The sequence below is a fragment of the Dermochelys coriacea genome, chromosome 19 (genome assembly GCF_009764565.3).
Source record: "Dermochelys coriacea isolate rDerCor1 chromosome 19, rDerCor1.pri.v4, whole genome shotgun sequence".
Taxonomy (NCBI): domain Eukaryota; kingdom Metazoa; phylum Chordata; order Testudines; family Dermochelyidae; genus Dermochelys; species Dermochelys coriacea.
Window position 1 is genome coordinate 1011191 of NC_050086.2, and position 15507 is coordinate 1026697.

Below are 15507 nucleotides of genomic sequence, written 5' to 3' on the forward strand. Positions count from 1 at the left end.
GTCATTAAAAGGGCTGGTGGGGAGCATCGCCAGTTTAATTTATTTTGATTTCGGTATTCATAGTCTGTGGAGTGTTGGGACAGCATCACTAGAACTGAGATCATGTCTGCAGCAGCTTTGTCTGTCATCCTATGGCACTGAAAATGGTGCTGCTGGGCTTATCTTTCTTATAAACTCCTCTGTACTAGGTTTCCTCTCGGAGCAGGTATTTATGGCTGAATGAATGAAACCATCTGTAGAAGGAGGTTTATAATAGAAATACTTACAGCTCCTGAGAGCTAATGGCTCTAACAGGCCTGTGAGTAGAGTACAGTGTTATTGGCTTCCTAAATTTAGATATAGAAAGGTCTCTGTCCTGGGTCCCTAAAATGTCCCTATTTAATTGGCTTGCATTAATGAGTTTTGTACAGGGCTTTGACTATGAAAAGCATTGCTGTTGGCATTCTATTAGCTAGAGGGCAAGTTAGGCTTCATTTCTCAAGGTTCAGTGAATAGCAGTTTTTCTGGACCATGTGAGACTTGGTGTATTCATATTTCTTTTTTACTTTTGTTTCCTTTGGCAGCTGCCTTGATTGAAAGTTTTAACAGTGATGCAGACTCAGTAACTACTGTTCAACCTTCTGTAGGAGATTCAGCATCTTTATCTCTCCCACTTGTACTGCAGCTTGGCATCTCCGAGCCTTCTCACCCAGCACTACAAACCTCCGCACCCCCTCCAGCTCCCACCTCCATAGGAACCAGTTCACAGCAAGCTGCGTTTGGAAATCCTGCAACTATTTTACAGTCCCCAGAAGTGCCTGTTCCGCATAGCACACAGTTTGCAGCCAGTCACCAAGACTTCCTACCACCCACTCAGACACCACCACAGCCCATTGTACAAGGACTTTCAGTGGTTGCCGGAGCCTCTGCCCCAGCAGCATCGAGTGCCACTGAGCCTCTGCCAGGTGTGGTTCAGTCTGTGCCTGGTGGGAACTCTGTTCTGTCAAGTAATCCAACTATAACAATTACTCCGTCTCAAAGCACTGCTATTCTGCAGTCCAGCATAGTCATGGGAGACCAGAACTTACAATGGATTTTAAATGGTGCCAATGGATCTCCCCAAAATCAAGAACAAATGGTTAGTATTTACCATAACATTGCTGAAACACTGTTCAAAACATTCATGTTCCTCACATAGTGCAGGGGCTGTTTTTTAATAGAAAAATGTCTAATTTTAGTATATTGGAGAGGGACAGGATTCAATCCCATCCCAGGTGTGTCTGCTTCAGTTTTGGGTAGCGGTGATGTTAATGGCTCTGTACAGATCACAAATTGACAATCCCTGCCCTCAAGAACTTAAAAGGTAGTCATGAAGGAGAAAATGTCTGGAAAATCCAGAGGTGAGGAAGATTTAGTGGATTTTCTTCTTCTTGCTTGGCAAACTCCTTTGTATAGGCCTCACAGAGGATGTGGACTTGCTGTACCTGTGGCATTGCAGTGTGAGGCCCGAGAGTAACTTGTATTTAATTGTTTTATATCCATCTTTGTGACAAAATAGAAGCACAAAAACTCTATAGTGTTTTCAGCATTGAGGCATTTCATAGTTTATACATTTCCGTAGCTTAATCCTATTGCCTCATAAATTGGAGGAGCCTTATATATAAGAATAATGGAAAAACCTTCTGCAAAACAAGGATGTGTCTGATGCTAAGTGAATCTGTGGGCTTGAGACCTCAAGAATAGTTTGTGGTGGTCTTTTTAAGTAGTGAGCCAATGCCATCTGAAAAAGCTTCCTCTGTTGTGAATGCCAACGAATAAAGAGTCATTGATATGAACTCTCTGGATAAAATGGAATATTGGTTAAGTATTTATTAATTTTTGTTGGAAGTGTGAACAATGTGTGTTGGCAAATTCACAGCACCTCAGTTCAGTATCTCAGGACTACCTATGTGATTGTCCCAGTTTTGTGATATCCAGAACATGGAAGTCACCGTATCAAACCAAACTACTTAATTTGTAATCCAGTTTTCCAGTCATTGCTCTGGGATACAAGTTTCTCTTGCTCACAGTTGTTTGGAGTTTGCTTTTGCTTAGTTGGAGATCTGATTTTAACTGCATCAAATGTGTTTTTATTTTTTTTAAAGCCACAAGTTCCGAAGGTGGAGAAAGTCTTTTTTACCACCACATTACCAGTGGCTGGCAACACAGGTTTGTGCATTTGAAATGCAACTTCTTACCTTTTTATAGTCCCGGTGACATCTCCTTGATATTACTTGTTGGGGTGTTTTAATTGCTAGTTAAAAAGTCCAAGAAAACTTTCAGCTTTTTACACTCTTAAAGGGTACTGGTTTAAGCCTAGTTCACTGTAGACTCATGTTTGACCTTATTTTGGGTTATTTGCATTATAACATTAAGAAGGAAACAAAGATAATACTGAAGATACTGGGGAAAAATTTGCTAAATATATTGTCTTAATTAGTTATCTCTTTTATTAAAAATAATGTGGTATTCTAATGGTATGTGTATGAGTTGAAAAAGTCAAAGTAGCTCCTTTAAGTTAGATAATGCATTCACTGAGATTTAGAGCACTTCCAACCTTAAATCCTTATATGAGGGGAGACGGAGCAGCTGATCATTTACATTGTTTAATCCATCCAGCACCAACAGTTTGCTGGTTGACCACCTCTCTGAGTTGCATCTAATAAAATATATAGTCATATATATTTTGTTTTTATCTAGCATCTTTCACACACAATATCAGATGCTTCACAAAATCAGTTGAAGGCTAAAGAGAACAGGCAGGTTTGAAGATGAGATTTTAAAAAAGAAAAGGAGACAATGTTAAACGGAGAAGCACAAGTGAAAGACCCCTCCCTGCGGTTACTAGACAGGAAAGCAGAGCAAAGAGAATGAACAGGAAGATAGCTGACTTTGAAGTGTTGAGAAAGGGAGGCTGATGGGAGGCCATAGTACAATCCCTTGGGATTGTCTCTGCTTTAAAGGGACAGAGGCATTTAAACAGAAAAGGGCTTTAATTTTTAAACGCCACTTCATCCTGTGACTACAGGTCAAGTTCTGTACTATTAGAGGAGTTAATGACTGAAACCTAGGCAGGCTGAATGTTGCTTCTCTACTTAGTAGTAACTAGCTGCAAAGAGCTTGGTGTGTTCATGTGATCTGTGCTGGTATAATGTATCTTGACACAGCTCTGATTACCTGTTACCTTCATTGCCTCTTACATGGCTGAGCAGATTTATAGTTACGTGCTTTAGCTCATAGTCAGGTTAATGATGACTTGGGCTTCCACAGTTCCCCTAGCTTTTAGTTAGGGTTATTTGAAATGCTGTTTCCCTTTCCCTTGATCTCATAGTTGTTGTTTATATGATGCCATAGGCGTGCATGTTACTTGAGACAAACAAAAATGGGAGTTTCCTGCTATGAGGAGTTTACATCTGAATTAACCCTAAAAGATTACGTGCGTCTCACTGCACTGAGATTATGCAGTTCTCTCACTTCTACGCCTATTTGTATCTTTCCAATTCACCTTCAGGAAACTCTGTTCAGCAGATTGGTCTCAGCGTTCCTGTTATCATTATAAAGCAAGAGGAGGCCTGCCAGTGTCATTGTGCCTGCCGAGACTCTGCCAAGGAGAAAGCAACTAGTAAAAAGGGATGTTCCTCGCCTGACCCAAAAACTTTGGAGCAGCCAACTCTTCAGCTGCAGCCTGAGACTTTTCCTTCCTCCTGCTCCTCTTCCTGTGAGCCCACCGGTCAGATGGCTAACCCTTCAGACTCGCAGACTGAAACATTAAGTGCCATAGACGTATCAGATTTCCTGTCCCTTCAAAGCCCTGAAACCCCATCCAATCTGATTCCAATTGAAGCACTACTACAGGGGGAGGAAGAAATTGGTTTGAATAGCAGCTTCTCCAAGTAAAGATGCTCCAGATTCTCCTTCCTTGCACCTGGAGGCTAAAATCCTCCTCCTTAGAAGCAGACACTGAAGGCTCAAGAGTGTTTTTTTTTTTTTTTTCTTTTTTTGAAGTTTTGTGGCCTACTTCTGCTTCTCGGATGTCATTTTAGTCATGTCCCAGGAACATCCATCTTTTGGAGTTGAATCTTTAAAGAAAAAAAAGATTTAAAAAAAAAGCTAAGTTATATATGAACTGTTTTGGCTGCACTGTCTGTCACTTTTGCTTGCTGTCATATGTGAACATGGAAGTTAAGGTTACTCGTCTGCATAAAGATTATATAAAAAAAGAAAAAGGTGGGGGTTTAGTTTCAGTCAGTCTCCTGTTGCACATCACTTTTATGTTTGGGGGTTTTGGTACGGGCAGCGAGTGGGTCTTTTGTTACAACTTCTTGGATCTGTAATCTCCTTTTGTCTCCCTCTGTGTCTGATACTGACCATGCACTATAGTAGGGGCCCAGAGAATGACGTTTCTGTAGCAGAAGATGGTATTGTTGTAGTAGGAGTTGTCTGATCTGGAGCTTTTCTGGAGTGACACTTTAAGATGCTTTTGTTGTTCATGGGATACTTGTCCCATCACCTAGTTAGTGGGAGGAGTTGGCTGTTTGTATTATGCTAACACTAGTAGCAAAGCCAACTGAAACCTTTGGGGAGTTCCTAAAGAAGAGTATGAGGTACTTGTGCTCCTGCTGTGTTTATTCATTTGATTTAAATCAGGGCAGAGAGTACATTTCAGGCACATTGCTTCCTAATTTAGAAATGTGGTCAGAGCCTCTTCCTATATAGAACCTGCTCAGTTTGCTGCCTCTTGTAAAATGCAGTGGGTTTCACATGTGGTGATATTGGTGCCTGTTGATCAGATTGGCCAAAAGAACAACATCTGACTTTCTGTAGAAACATAAGTCAGGCTTTAAAAATCCACACCTAATTCATCAGGAGCGCAACACCTTTGCAGGTAACTCTCTTCTTTTGTTGACAATGATTCCTTGTCAGCATATAGTAAACTAGAATTCAGTGAGCATGTCCTGTAACAGTCCAGAAATGCTTCCTCTTTTCTGTTAAACTCTATAATCCCTGCCTGAATCTGCCTCCAACCTGCTGTAGTGTCAGCTCTCTGTGCATGGGGCTATTTCTTGACTAAAATGCATTACACAACTTAGTAGTTTTTCATATCAAGCTGAAACTCTATATTCTAACTGACTCAGGGTGTAAAAAAAAAAAAAAAAAAACCACAAACTCCCCTTCCACCAAAAAGCCTGTAATGTTGCAATAAATGCAGTCTCATTTTAAATGGTTTATTTATGCTGCATTATTTTAAGATGTAATTTTATAGTATTTTATCCATCTATCTGGCTTTGGCTGTGAGTCTTTTTGTGTTGAAGGAAAGAATATTAAATAGTCTTTATTCAGTTTACAGTGTTAGGTATAGTGATATGACCATAAGCCAAATAATGCTGATCAACTGTGTTCACTAGATTTAAGGATGCAAACTCCTGGAAGATGGAGGCTTTTCCCTTCTCTCCCTTTGGTTTTCTTCCTGTTTACTCGCATCTTATTGAGGCTGCACTCAGCACCTGTTTTTGGGGAGGATCCTGATAGAGCAGCCAAACCTTCCTTCTTAATGTACTACAATGAGGTGTGTCGGCTTCTAAAACCCACCGGAGAGCTGTGTAGCCTTACCAACATCTGACATATTCTTAGGCTGAGACAATGGCTTCATCTCTTGTTCTGTCCAATTGTAAACTCACTGCTTAGGTGCAGACAGAATTAATTTAAGGGAGCAGCTTTCAGCCAGTCTAGAGATCTCCCCCACTTATACAGCATTGGAGGATGGGGTGAGGATGAAGGCATAGGGGCAGCGAAATAGGTGACTTGTAACTGTGAAGAGTGGTGGCAATACTAGCACAGTACACTCTGTGTCCTGGGTATCCTAATGACAAGGGCTCATGAGATGGCAATAGAACTGGAAATTCCCTGGCTGTTTTCCTTTCCAGCAAGTGCTGGCTCCTAGTGCAGTGGTGCTGGAACATACCACAGGGTCGGGGTGCGTAGGGGTTCCTCCTACTGTTGCTGTAGCACTGAGATTTTCATCTGTAAGATATGAACTAGTAAAGCATTCCAGTGTTTTCTTCTCTCTGGGATTCCACCCCACCCTGCTGGGCAGCACTGCAAGGGGATTGATCTGGGCTGGCATCTCACACCCTTCGCTCGGGACACAGGCAGGCCGGCAGCAGTGAGGATGGCCGTTGAACACACATGAAATTAGGCTCGAGTCTGTTCAGTTGAGAATGTCTTTGCAAGAACTTCTGACAATTGTCCAGTTTCAAATTCTGATTTGAAGTTGCATGGAAGTGGGAGGTGTGGGGTCAGGGCAGCAATCTGGCAGCCGTGAGGGACTTGCACCTTTGTCTCTAGCTCTGCTTAGGTGTTCGGCTTTTTAAAGAGCATTTGAGAGAGAGTGTGAGTGTGTGTGAGAGAAAGTAAAAGTATAAAATCCCAGGTCCTGCTGGGGTCATGGAATTTTTGCCTTTGAGTTCAGAAGGACCAGGATTTGACCCTAAATCTGAAACATTGGGTAGCTGATGGACTTGGTAACCTTTCCTTCAGGGACACTGGGTGTGCAGTAACTCCCTTGTGTGAATATGTGCATTTGACCTGGTGTGATTCAGGAGTGGTCTATAATATTCTCAGTTTAGGTGAGGCTACGAAGGGCTCCCAAGGACGGCAGAGTAGCTGGGTTTCATCAGCACCTTGCCTGTCCCAGCACAAAGACACACGTCCCTTAGGCAGTTGCTTTGTTAATGTTCTTTGCTTTTTTCACTTGTGCTCTGTGTCTGAATGTTAAATTATGCTGCATGTGTCTAAGCACTCCCAGCACCCTCCCGTGCCCCGCTGGCTCCTGAGATGCTGCACAGTCAAAAGCTGTGCCCAGCTGCGGGTATCACCTGCACATTGGTAGAGGAGTCTGCGAGTGCCTGGCAGAGTTGCAGCTGAGTCGTCAGAGCCCCTGACCCCAGGGCAGCTGGAGACTTTTCCCTGGCTCAGTAAATTCACAGCACTATAACAAAAGTAAGGGAAAGTTTCAACCTTTTGAGACCTGCAAATGCCAGGCTTGACATCAGACTCCCAGAGAGGAGTATGCACTGTCAGGCCTCTGAGATTGTTGTGAATGTCTTGTACAATGTATACAATTTGTGAATTCTTTTCCATATCAGTCTTCACAGCAGAACTGCACTGCTCCATATAGCTCTGTGTTTAAGCATTTGCTGTTTGATGGCTCATGGAGGTTTACTTGGTTCCTATAGCTTCTAGAAGGACACACAAGCTAAGTACAGAACTGGTCTAAATACCAACATTGGTAGCTCTGGAAGGCAAGTAAGTAATCCCAGTGATCTGACTGAACATGCAGCTGGAGGTAGGAGAACTCACTCTTCATGCTTGTAGATGGTAGAGGCTCCTAGGAACAGAAAGTCAGCATTTGTTCAGGGCTGGTACTGAATTACATAGAACAATGTATGAATTGGGGACTTCTGTAATGCTGACTGTGTCCAGAAAGATGAGTTTGCAGAACCTCATACCAGTATCTAAAATGCACTTTAGGTTATTTTATCTTTAACCCAATTGCTGCAATTTCTTTTGTATATACTTTAGAAAGTTTATTTTTGCTCTGATTAAAAGTTAACAGGGGTGTGCAAAGATGAGCACTTATCTTGGTGCAATACTTGTCGCTAAAGATCATTGTCCCCTGTGGTCGGTCTATGTCTGCTTAACTGAATTTGTGTAGTAAGTAGCTCAGTGACCTGTCACCCTACTCTTTCTATACACAAACAAAATTATGTATCCTTAGCGAATGTCCAATCTATGCAAAACTTCCACTGGGAGCACAGTGCTTTAGCAGGCCCTGCCCTCTCAAGCTTTGATAAGCTGCTTATCACTTGTGTTAGAAGTAATAGGCTGTTTTTATTTGTTGTGTTCATCTGTATGTCTCCCCTCAATTTCATTTCAGAATGAACATGAACAGATGTGACAAACTGTTCCTAGACAGGCATGTTGCACCTTTTAGAGTTTATCTTCACAATCATTTTCGATGTCATGTTATCTGCCTTACTTCGCTGAGAATAACTCTCCAGCAGAATCATCAAATACTGCTTTTGCAACTGCAGCAACATTGTTAACCTGTTTACAATATTCTTCCTGTTCCAGTTAGAAGTAAGCATTGGCAAATGAACTCATGGCTAGCCTGAGGGTCTGGAACTGCTTGAGGGAGGGAGGCACTGTTAGTTTAAGGTAAAATTGGCCTCTGAGCTCATATGAGATGAAAAACTAGTCTCTTACGGACAATATTATGCATGTGGCAACTGAAATGGGAGGCAGCACAGTCCATTGTATAGGGCAGTGGATTGAGAGTCAAGTAAACTAGTCCTGACTCTGCCACTGACTGGCTGTGTGACCACGGGCAAATCACTTAACCTCTCTATGCCTCAGTTCCCTCATCCATAAAATGAGGAGAGTGATGCTCATTCACCTTTGTAAATGCTTTGAGATGTATGAATGAAAAGAGCAAAGTGCAGAGTATTACCAATACAAGCCAGCTGGGCAAAACAGTTAATAATTAGTCAATTGGGCTGTGAGGCAAAAATAAACATCTCTTTAACACAACACATTTCTGATTGCATTGGTTTTAATTAGTAGCTTTCCTCAATATATTTTGGAAACAATGTCAAGTTTCTATAAATGTTACTGTAGTCAATACTCATGGACAGGGCTGAACTTTAAACTTTTTTGCATCTTGTCTTGATATAAATCATACGTTCTAGAAGTTGGATTCTGTGTCTGCACTGAGAAATGCAAACTAAACTGGATATTTATGTAGTAGCATACATAGTCTAAATGTGTATGTTCTTGGAACTAGTTTAAAAATCCCACACCATGCTTTTGATGGTGTGCAAGCTGGCCAAAATTTGGTTCATTATGCAATGTACACTTTCTCAACTAAATGCTGTTTCTACTTTTTCTTACAAGAAATTTTTTTCATATGATCTTTTTCAGCAAAATCAAGGGTATGTTTTTGCAGTATCATAGCTACGGTAGCTGGCATTGAAAGATTTTCCTTGCTCTGTAGCTTTGTGTCCTTCCATCTGCTTATGAACTGAAGCTATTCATTTGACCCTTATTTTGGAGAGAAAATAGTTGACATTTTGTTTTATTTACAGACTAGCATCAGTTAGGAGGGCAGGAGTAGCTGCCGGTTAGTTATTGAGCATTTGCTTCAGCATTGATCTCTGCATAATCTTCAGACCAGCAAATCTAGGAAGAGTTTAGGATGTTTTTATTGCTTGTGTTTTACACGTACTGGGAGCTGGGCAATGGTCTTGGAGATGATTTTAAAAAACAAACGCATCAATTTCTCAAATGTGTGTGTATGGTATTAAAGGAATTTATTTAACTATGAAACATGGGAACAAATGTACTTGCATTCAGCAACATGAAGATGTTAGTTACAGGTACAGTACTTCCAAAGGAAGAGCATCTCCAAAACCCAAAAAAGAGTAAATATGAATTTGTATTTTTGAAGAATGTAAAATGTGAAATAATGGTGTTTGCTTAATTGCTCATTTTGTATAAAGTTAATATTGTACTTTGAAATATCTGCTAAGATGTGGAAATTAACATTTTTTGGAATTGAAAGCAATATTAATACTAATGGAATCCTAATTAAATGCTTATTTAAATAATGTGGTCCTGGAGTCATTCCTCAAGGGATTGATCAGTTTCTTTGAAATGTGAGTCTGAGCACTCTGATCTCCTTTCCATCAGAATAGGGCACTGAGACTTCGGAGTTTGAGAGAATAGTTTTCCTATGCAATTGGATTTCTTCCTCCCCGCCCCATACTAAAGTTTTTGGATCCACAACCTTCATGTCCATAAAGGTACTTTCAGGCATGTGGAAAGGTGGAATAGTTTAAGATGCATGCAAAGGACTAAGATCAGCTGTTGTAAATACTTATGCTATATACTACTTCCCCCCCCCCCAAAATAATCATGAGGCACAGCATTCATCCAAAGACCCCAGAGTACCCCCCAGATTCAGCATACAGGGATCACTTCATTCCCCCCTAAATGCAGAAATTGTTCAGCAGTGCACACCCCCACCTTCCAGGAATGGAGGGACTAATCTCTTCATCCATTTGAAACTGCAGAGGGAATGAGGAAGGTAAAATAGAATTGTTCTGTAGGGCTCTCATATTTTAGTATTCCTGGTTAAAAGGTGCTTACCTAAGTATTTCTAAGTAGTAGTCTGTGATAAGGAGCGTAAGTGGCAATACAAGTAGAGCAAGAGGAGGTAAGGAGAATGGACTGGCAAATACACAACCAGCCATGGCACCAGCCTTTGTTTTGGAAAGGCTCAAAGAATTTTAAACAAATTGAGCTTGGACAATGAGATTGCCTTTCTTAGAATTTCAGGTACATAAGAGGATCTAGATAGAAGTGGGCAAACTTTTTGGTCCGAGGACCACATCTGGGAATAGAAATTGTACGGCGGGTCATCAATGCTTACAAAATTGGGGTTGGGGTTTAGGATGGGGTGAGAGCTCTGGTTGGGGGTGCAGGCTCTGGGGATGAGTTTGGGGTATAGGAGGATGCTCTGGGCTGGGACTTAGGGGCTTTGAGGGCAGGAGGGAGATCAGTGTACAGGAAGGGGTGCAGGTTCTGGGGTGGGGCTGGACATGAGTTTGGTGTGTAGGAGGGCGCTCTGGGCTGGGATCAAGGGGTTTGGAGGGTGGGAGGGGAATCAGGGCTGGGACAGGGGCTTGGGGCATGGGGAGAGGCTCAGGGGTGCAGGCTCCGGGCAGTGTTTACCTCAAGCAACTCCCAGAAGCAGCGGCATGTCCCTTCTCTGGTTCCTCCATGGAGGCACGACCAGGCGTCTCTGCATACTGCTACATCTGCAGGCACTGCCCCTGCAGCTCCCATATGAGCATGTAGGAGCCAGAGCGGGGCCATGCGGCTGCTTCCTTGAGTCGCATGGAGCGGCCCCCAACCCTGCTCCCTGACTGGAGTGCCAGAATGGGGCAAGCCCGAGACCCTGCTCCCCAGTGGGAATTTGAGGGCTGACTTAAAACGGCCCAGAGGCCGTAGTTTGTCCACTCCTGCTCTAGACCCTGCGTTACTAATAAGTGTTGAGGAATAAGAGTAGGAAAGGCTTCTTTGCCCAGCCTTGGCATTATCTATCTTCTGTACTTATTCTGTAGCAGCTGAGTTCATACCACCCTGGGGAGGTACTTGTGATTTGGCAGGTAGAGAGGCTGTGACTTACTGAAGGTTACCCAGAAAGTCTGTGGTGGTGCATGGACTTCAACCCAGGTCTCCCAAGTCATAGGCTAGTATCCTAACCACTGTACCATGCTGCTGCTTAGCCTGCCACCCCTTTATAACGGTCAGCTAGCAGGGACTGCAGGTTTCTGCAGTCAACGCAGAGAGGGTCATATGGGCATTGCATGTTGTTGAAAAGTCTCAAATAGGTGAGAGCCTGGCTCAGGTGCAGTAACTGGCCTCTCAAAAATGATCCAGAAGCTGCCAAAGGAGGGTACTTATTTGCTTTAGGGGCAAGGGAATAAATACTGGCTGCTGACCTCTCTACGAGTACCTGGTGAGCCAATTTAAGGACCTCAGGGGGTACATAAGGTCCCTAATAATTTAGGGCTGAAGTGTTTGGGCAAGTCTCTCCCCAGCAGCAGAGCTGACTTTATGTTCTGCCCTCTTATATTGTCAGTGGTCTAGGATTTGTATTACAGGAGCACAAAGGAACTCTACTCCAGGATTGAGACCTCCTTGTGCTAGACACTTGACACACTAAAGGGAGAGAATCAAGCTCTTCACGACAAGGACCAAGTCTGTGATGATAAAATAGGTGGATACAACAAACAGCTGGGGGAAGGAGAAGGCCAGTGAGATGATCGCACTTTGGGTACAAAGCATTGGTCAGAGCACATCAGGGGCAACACTGAGGCTTCATCTCACTCCAGCCACAGCCCTGCCTTTCCAGGAGCAGAATGCTCTGGAGCTGCACAGTGAGGCTCAAAGTGGGTCAATTCTTCCATGATTATTGTAGGCACCCTCTTTAACCTGTTCTCAGTCAAACTGAAGTAAATCAAAGCATGTTGGCTCTGGCAGCAGCTTCCTCAAGCTCCTAATCTGAAATGTCTAGTGTCAAACCAGGGCAGCTGGGAAGCAGGAAACAAGCTGCTGGTCTTCTGTGTCTCCCCAGAGCAGCCTAAATCATATGGAGCAGAAAGCAAGGTAGCAGCAGCTGTCTGATGTGCTGTCAAAGGTTTCACACTCCCTCAGGGAGGAGTCACTGCTCCATGGTAATACTCCTCCCCAATTCAAAATGCAGGTAGGAACAGAGGGGGGGAAGGAATTTACAATCTGGAGCCACCCTCTGCTGAAGGTAGGAAGGGATGAAGGACACAGATCATCAGGACAAAAGGTGAGATGCAGCCCCTGCAGTGCAACTATTCCAGCTGTGCACTAAAAGATCCTGAGACTGGAGGGGAATCTACTTTCCTGTTAGCGACCCAAGGCAACAGCAGAGAGCTTGAGTGGGGTCAGCAGCACTGATCAGAGCTGGGCTTGTTGTAAGACTGTTTCTTTTTCCAGGCTATTAGCTTCAGCCTGTCACAAGTTTTCTCAGAGCTAGAGTAAACAGTTGTCATTTATTTCTAGACAATGGACTTGAGAGTTGAGGTCACAGCAACATGTACTTACACACCACACCAAACGTACGCAAAGAGTTCAGGGACTAGAGGGCTAAGTACATTTTGTAGGGTACAGGCAACGAGAGTTGTAGTGGCTTCCTTCATCAATAGCCCTCAGGTGATCAGCTCATTAAGCATTTCAGGAATTCTTGTTCTCTTCTTGCACAGGCAAGGAGCTGCCCTCTGTTCTGGCAGGAGCCTAGCAAATAATAAAACCACATGCATCAGTCCAATGCCTCCCAGGAGCTGCTTTAACACAGAATTCAAGGGTGGCACCGACCTCACAGCACTAGGGTCAAGATGCTGCTTTCCAGAGATCATTACATTTTCTAATGAACTTAGTAATTGAAGAAAAAAAAATGGAGCAGCCCCCCCAGTCTTGCCATTCATGTGGCGATACAGCCTGTGGAAACCAGGGCTCCTTACAGGAGTTGCTCCATCTTGAGCTGACCAGTCATGTAATGTTAAAGGAAAAGACTGTGGGGGCCCTCTTTACAGAGGCCCTGCTGCAAGGAAAGTGGGGAAGATCACAATACTTAACCCAGAGAGCGGCCTGAAGACTGGTGATTTCTGCCATCAGCTTGTCGCAGCTGGCAATGTTTGCCAGGAGGCGCTGCTGCCGGACTTCAAGGGATCTTAGCAGGGTTCTCACACCTTCAACCTGCAAAGGAGAGGAGTCACCACAGGACATTCTCCAGGGTCAGGGGAAGAGTAATTAGGGATCCCCTGGGCTCTGTCATCCAGAGCCAGTGAGGGTCTCGCAATCTGCACCAGGCTTGGCAAGCAGCATCAGTTCCAATGGGAACCTCCTTGGCAGCTGCCTGCAGTGCCCAGCAGCGTTCCCATGAAATCCACAGGACTGGAGCAGTTACATTAGTTACACTTTGTCTTGAACATGGAAATTGAATCCATGTTTCAACAAAAGCAATAAACCCTCTGGAGAGGGCAGCAGCTGCGCTAGGCGCAGGGCTTGTCCTCACCACTGAGTTAATTCGAGTATTGCCCCTAACCTGAACTGCAGCCACACACCCCCTCCCCCGCTTAACTGGAGCATGGTGGTGAGCCGGAACCAGCTCAGTCTCCTTCTTTGAGTCCATGTTAAAATGCTGCTTTATGGCTTTGACAAAGTCTAAAGACAAACTGCACACAGACATTTGAATTATTCTTGCATGTAAACCTAACCTCATCCCTACAGCCAGCCTCCATCTCCTCATGCCATAAACCACACACATTCATACAGCCATACAAACCAGTGACTCAGTGTCTGGGGGCTGCTCAGCATCCTGTTTCATAGCATCCTCTGCATCCATTGCCAAGCTAGAGTTCAGAGCAGTTAGTTTTAATCTTAAGGGGCAGGACAGTTAGGTATGAGAGTTGGCATCCAATTCACCAAGTTCCCAGAGTGGATCAGTAACACTGAAAAAAAAAATTAGTTATAAGGGGTTTCTCTCCCCTGCTCCCAATAACAAATTAAAAACCCAGGATGATGCTGGAGCAGGCCCTGTTAACTAGAAAATCAGAGCTTGTCTCTTTAGCCTCTCTGCCATTAGAAGTCAAGGAAAGGTGTGATGAACAAGGTACTTATTCCCACTTATTTGAGATAGATTGATAAATTATCCAGCAGGTCATCAATTTCCAAAGCTAGGCAAAGGAGTGTTTGACACGAACACTTACACTCCAGGAAAAAGTTAATCAAAAGCCAAAACAGAATCTTGAGGCAAACAGTGAAATATCACTGGGACCTGTTCCATTGAGTAGCTTGTACACTCAGAAACCATACTGGGAAATAAGGCAGTTTCCAAGCACAAAAGGATTTAAAGAGAAAAAACAGAAGGTTTTTCTCAAACTATTTGTTACATGGTAAATTCTTTGCCCTAGAAGGACTATTTAGCTAGAACATGCTTTGTTCCCAGCTAGTGTTGGTACTGAAGAAAAGCAGCTAGTATCACCTTCTGCTCTCCTAGAGCAGCCAGGTGCTGAGGCCTTATTTATAATGTCCTTCAGTGAGTCAATTGCTACCACCTGTTTTCCTTGAGACCTCAGCTTGTTCCATTTCTAAACAGGCTGCATCTCTAATTATATCATGTTCTTAAGGCTTCAAGCAAAACTGTAGTCTTTGTAAGAAACCTATTCTTTCTTTCCTTCATTCAGGCTTCGCTAACTTATTTCCAACAGGTCTCTGTTCTTTGTTGTCAGCTGTAGTAAAATCAAAGGTCCCTGTGGTGGGTGCCAGAAGAGAGAGTGGCACCCATCTTGATGTGTATTCTCCAAAGAGAGCAGGCAGCCCTGCATCAGCTTGGGACAACAGTCATTTGATAAAGCAAGGAAGGCCTTTTGTGACCGGTACCATGAGATTAAATGGCACGTCACAGGATCCTTTGGATCATAATGAATGATTTCTGTAGTCGTACACTGACAAGAGAGATTTGGAAGTGCACTAAGCAGAGGAGGCTTAATGTCTGGACTCAGCAGGGCAGGGCAAAAAGAGGCGGGAACTACATGTTAGCTTCTCAAAAGCTTCAGAAAAAGCAGATCTGAAAGGCATGGTGGCTTGGTGTATTCACCAGAAAAAGGCAGCACTCAGCTGTGCAAATCAAGCACTGTGGAAGCCAGAGCTATGGACTGGTGTTAACCAGAGAGTGGGCCGGGGAATGCAGGTCTAGCAGAGTAGACAAGAACTACACTCTGGGGCGTTGTACCCCACCCAACCTGCATTGCCACCCCAGGGGGAAGCCTTTGGCATGTTAACGGGATAGTGTATCTCCTGGCTGTCTACCCATTCTATTTTCTCTTGCCTGAA

At 43.6% G+C, this 15507-nt stretch overlaps 1 protein-coding gene and 1 long non-coding RNA gene across 2 annotated transcripts in view; one reads left to right on the forward strand and one right to left on the reverse strand.

Moving 5' to 3' along the window:
- MTF1 (metal regulatory transcription factor 1) overlaps nucleotides 1–9683 on the forward strand; it is a 33468-nt gene extending 23785 nt beyond the window's left edge. The window contains exons 9-11 of the mRNA XM_038377610.1: nucleotides 564–1117; nucleotides 2124–2187; nucleotides 3530–9683. Coding sequence (XP_038233538.1) covers nucleotides 564–1117; nucleotides 2124–2187; nucleotides 3530–3915 — 1004 coding nt within the window. The 3' untranslated portion in view covers nucleotides 3916–9683. The remainder of the gene's footprint in view (nucleotides 1–563; nucleotides 1118–2123; nucleotides 2188–3529) is intronic.
- Nucleotides 9684–11454: 1771 nt separating this feature from the next.
- On the reverse strand, nucleotides 11455–14672 carry LOC119845553. The gene is made up of 4 exons (XR_005289629.2): nucleotides 14382–14672; nucleotides 13958–14123; nucleotides 13249–13368; nucleotides 11455–12906 (listed from the first exon to the last, which is right to left on the reverse strand). It is a non-coding gene; the product is annotated as an uncharacterized LOC119845553 (long non-coding RNA).
- Between the last annotated feature and the right edge of the window lie 835 nt (nucleotides 14673–15507).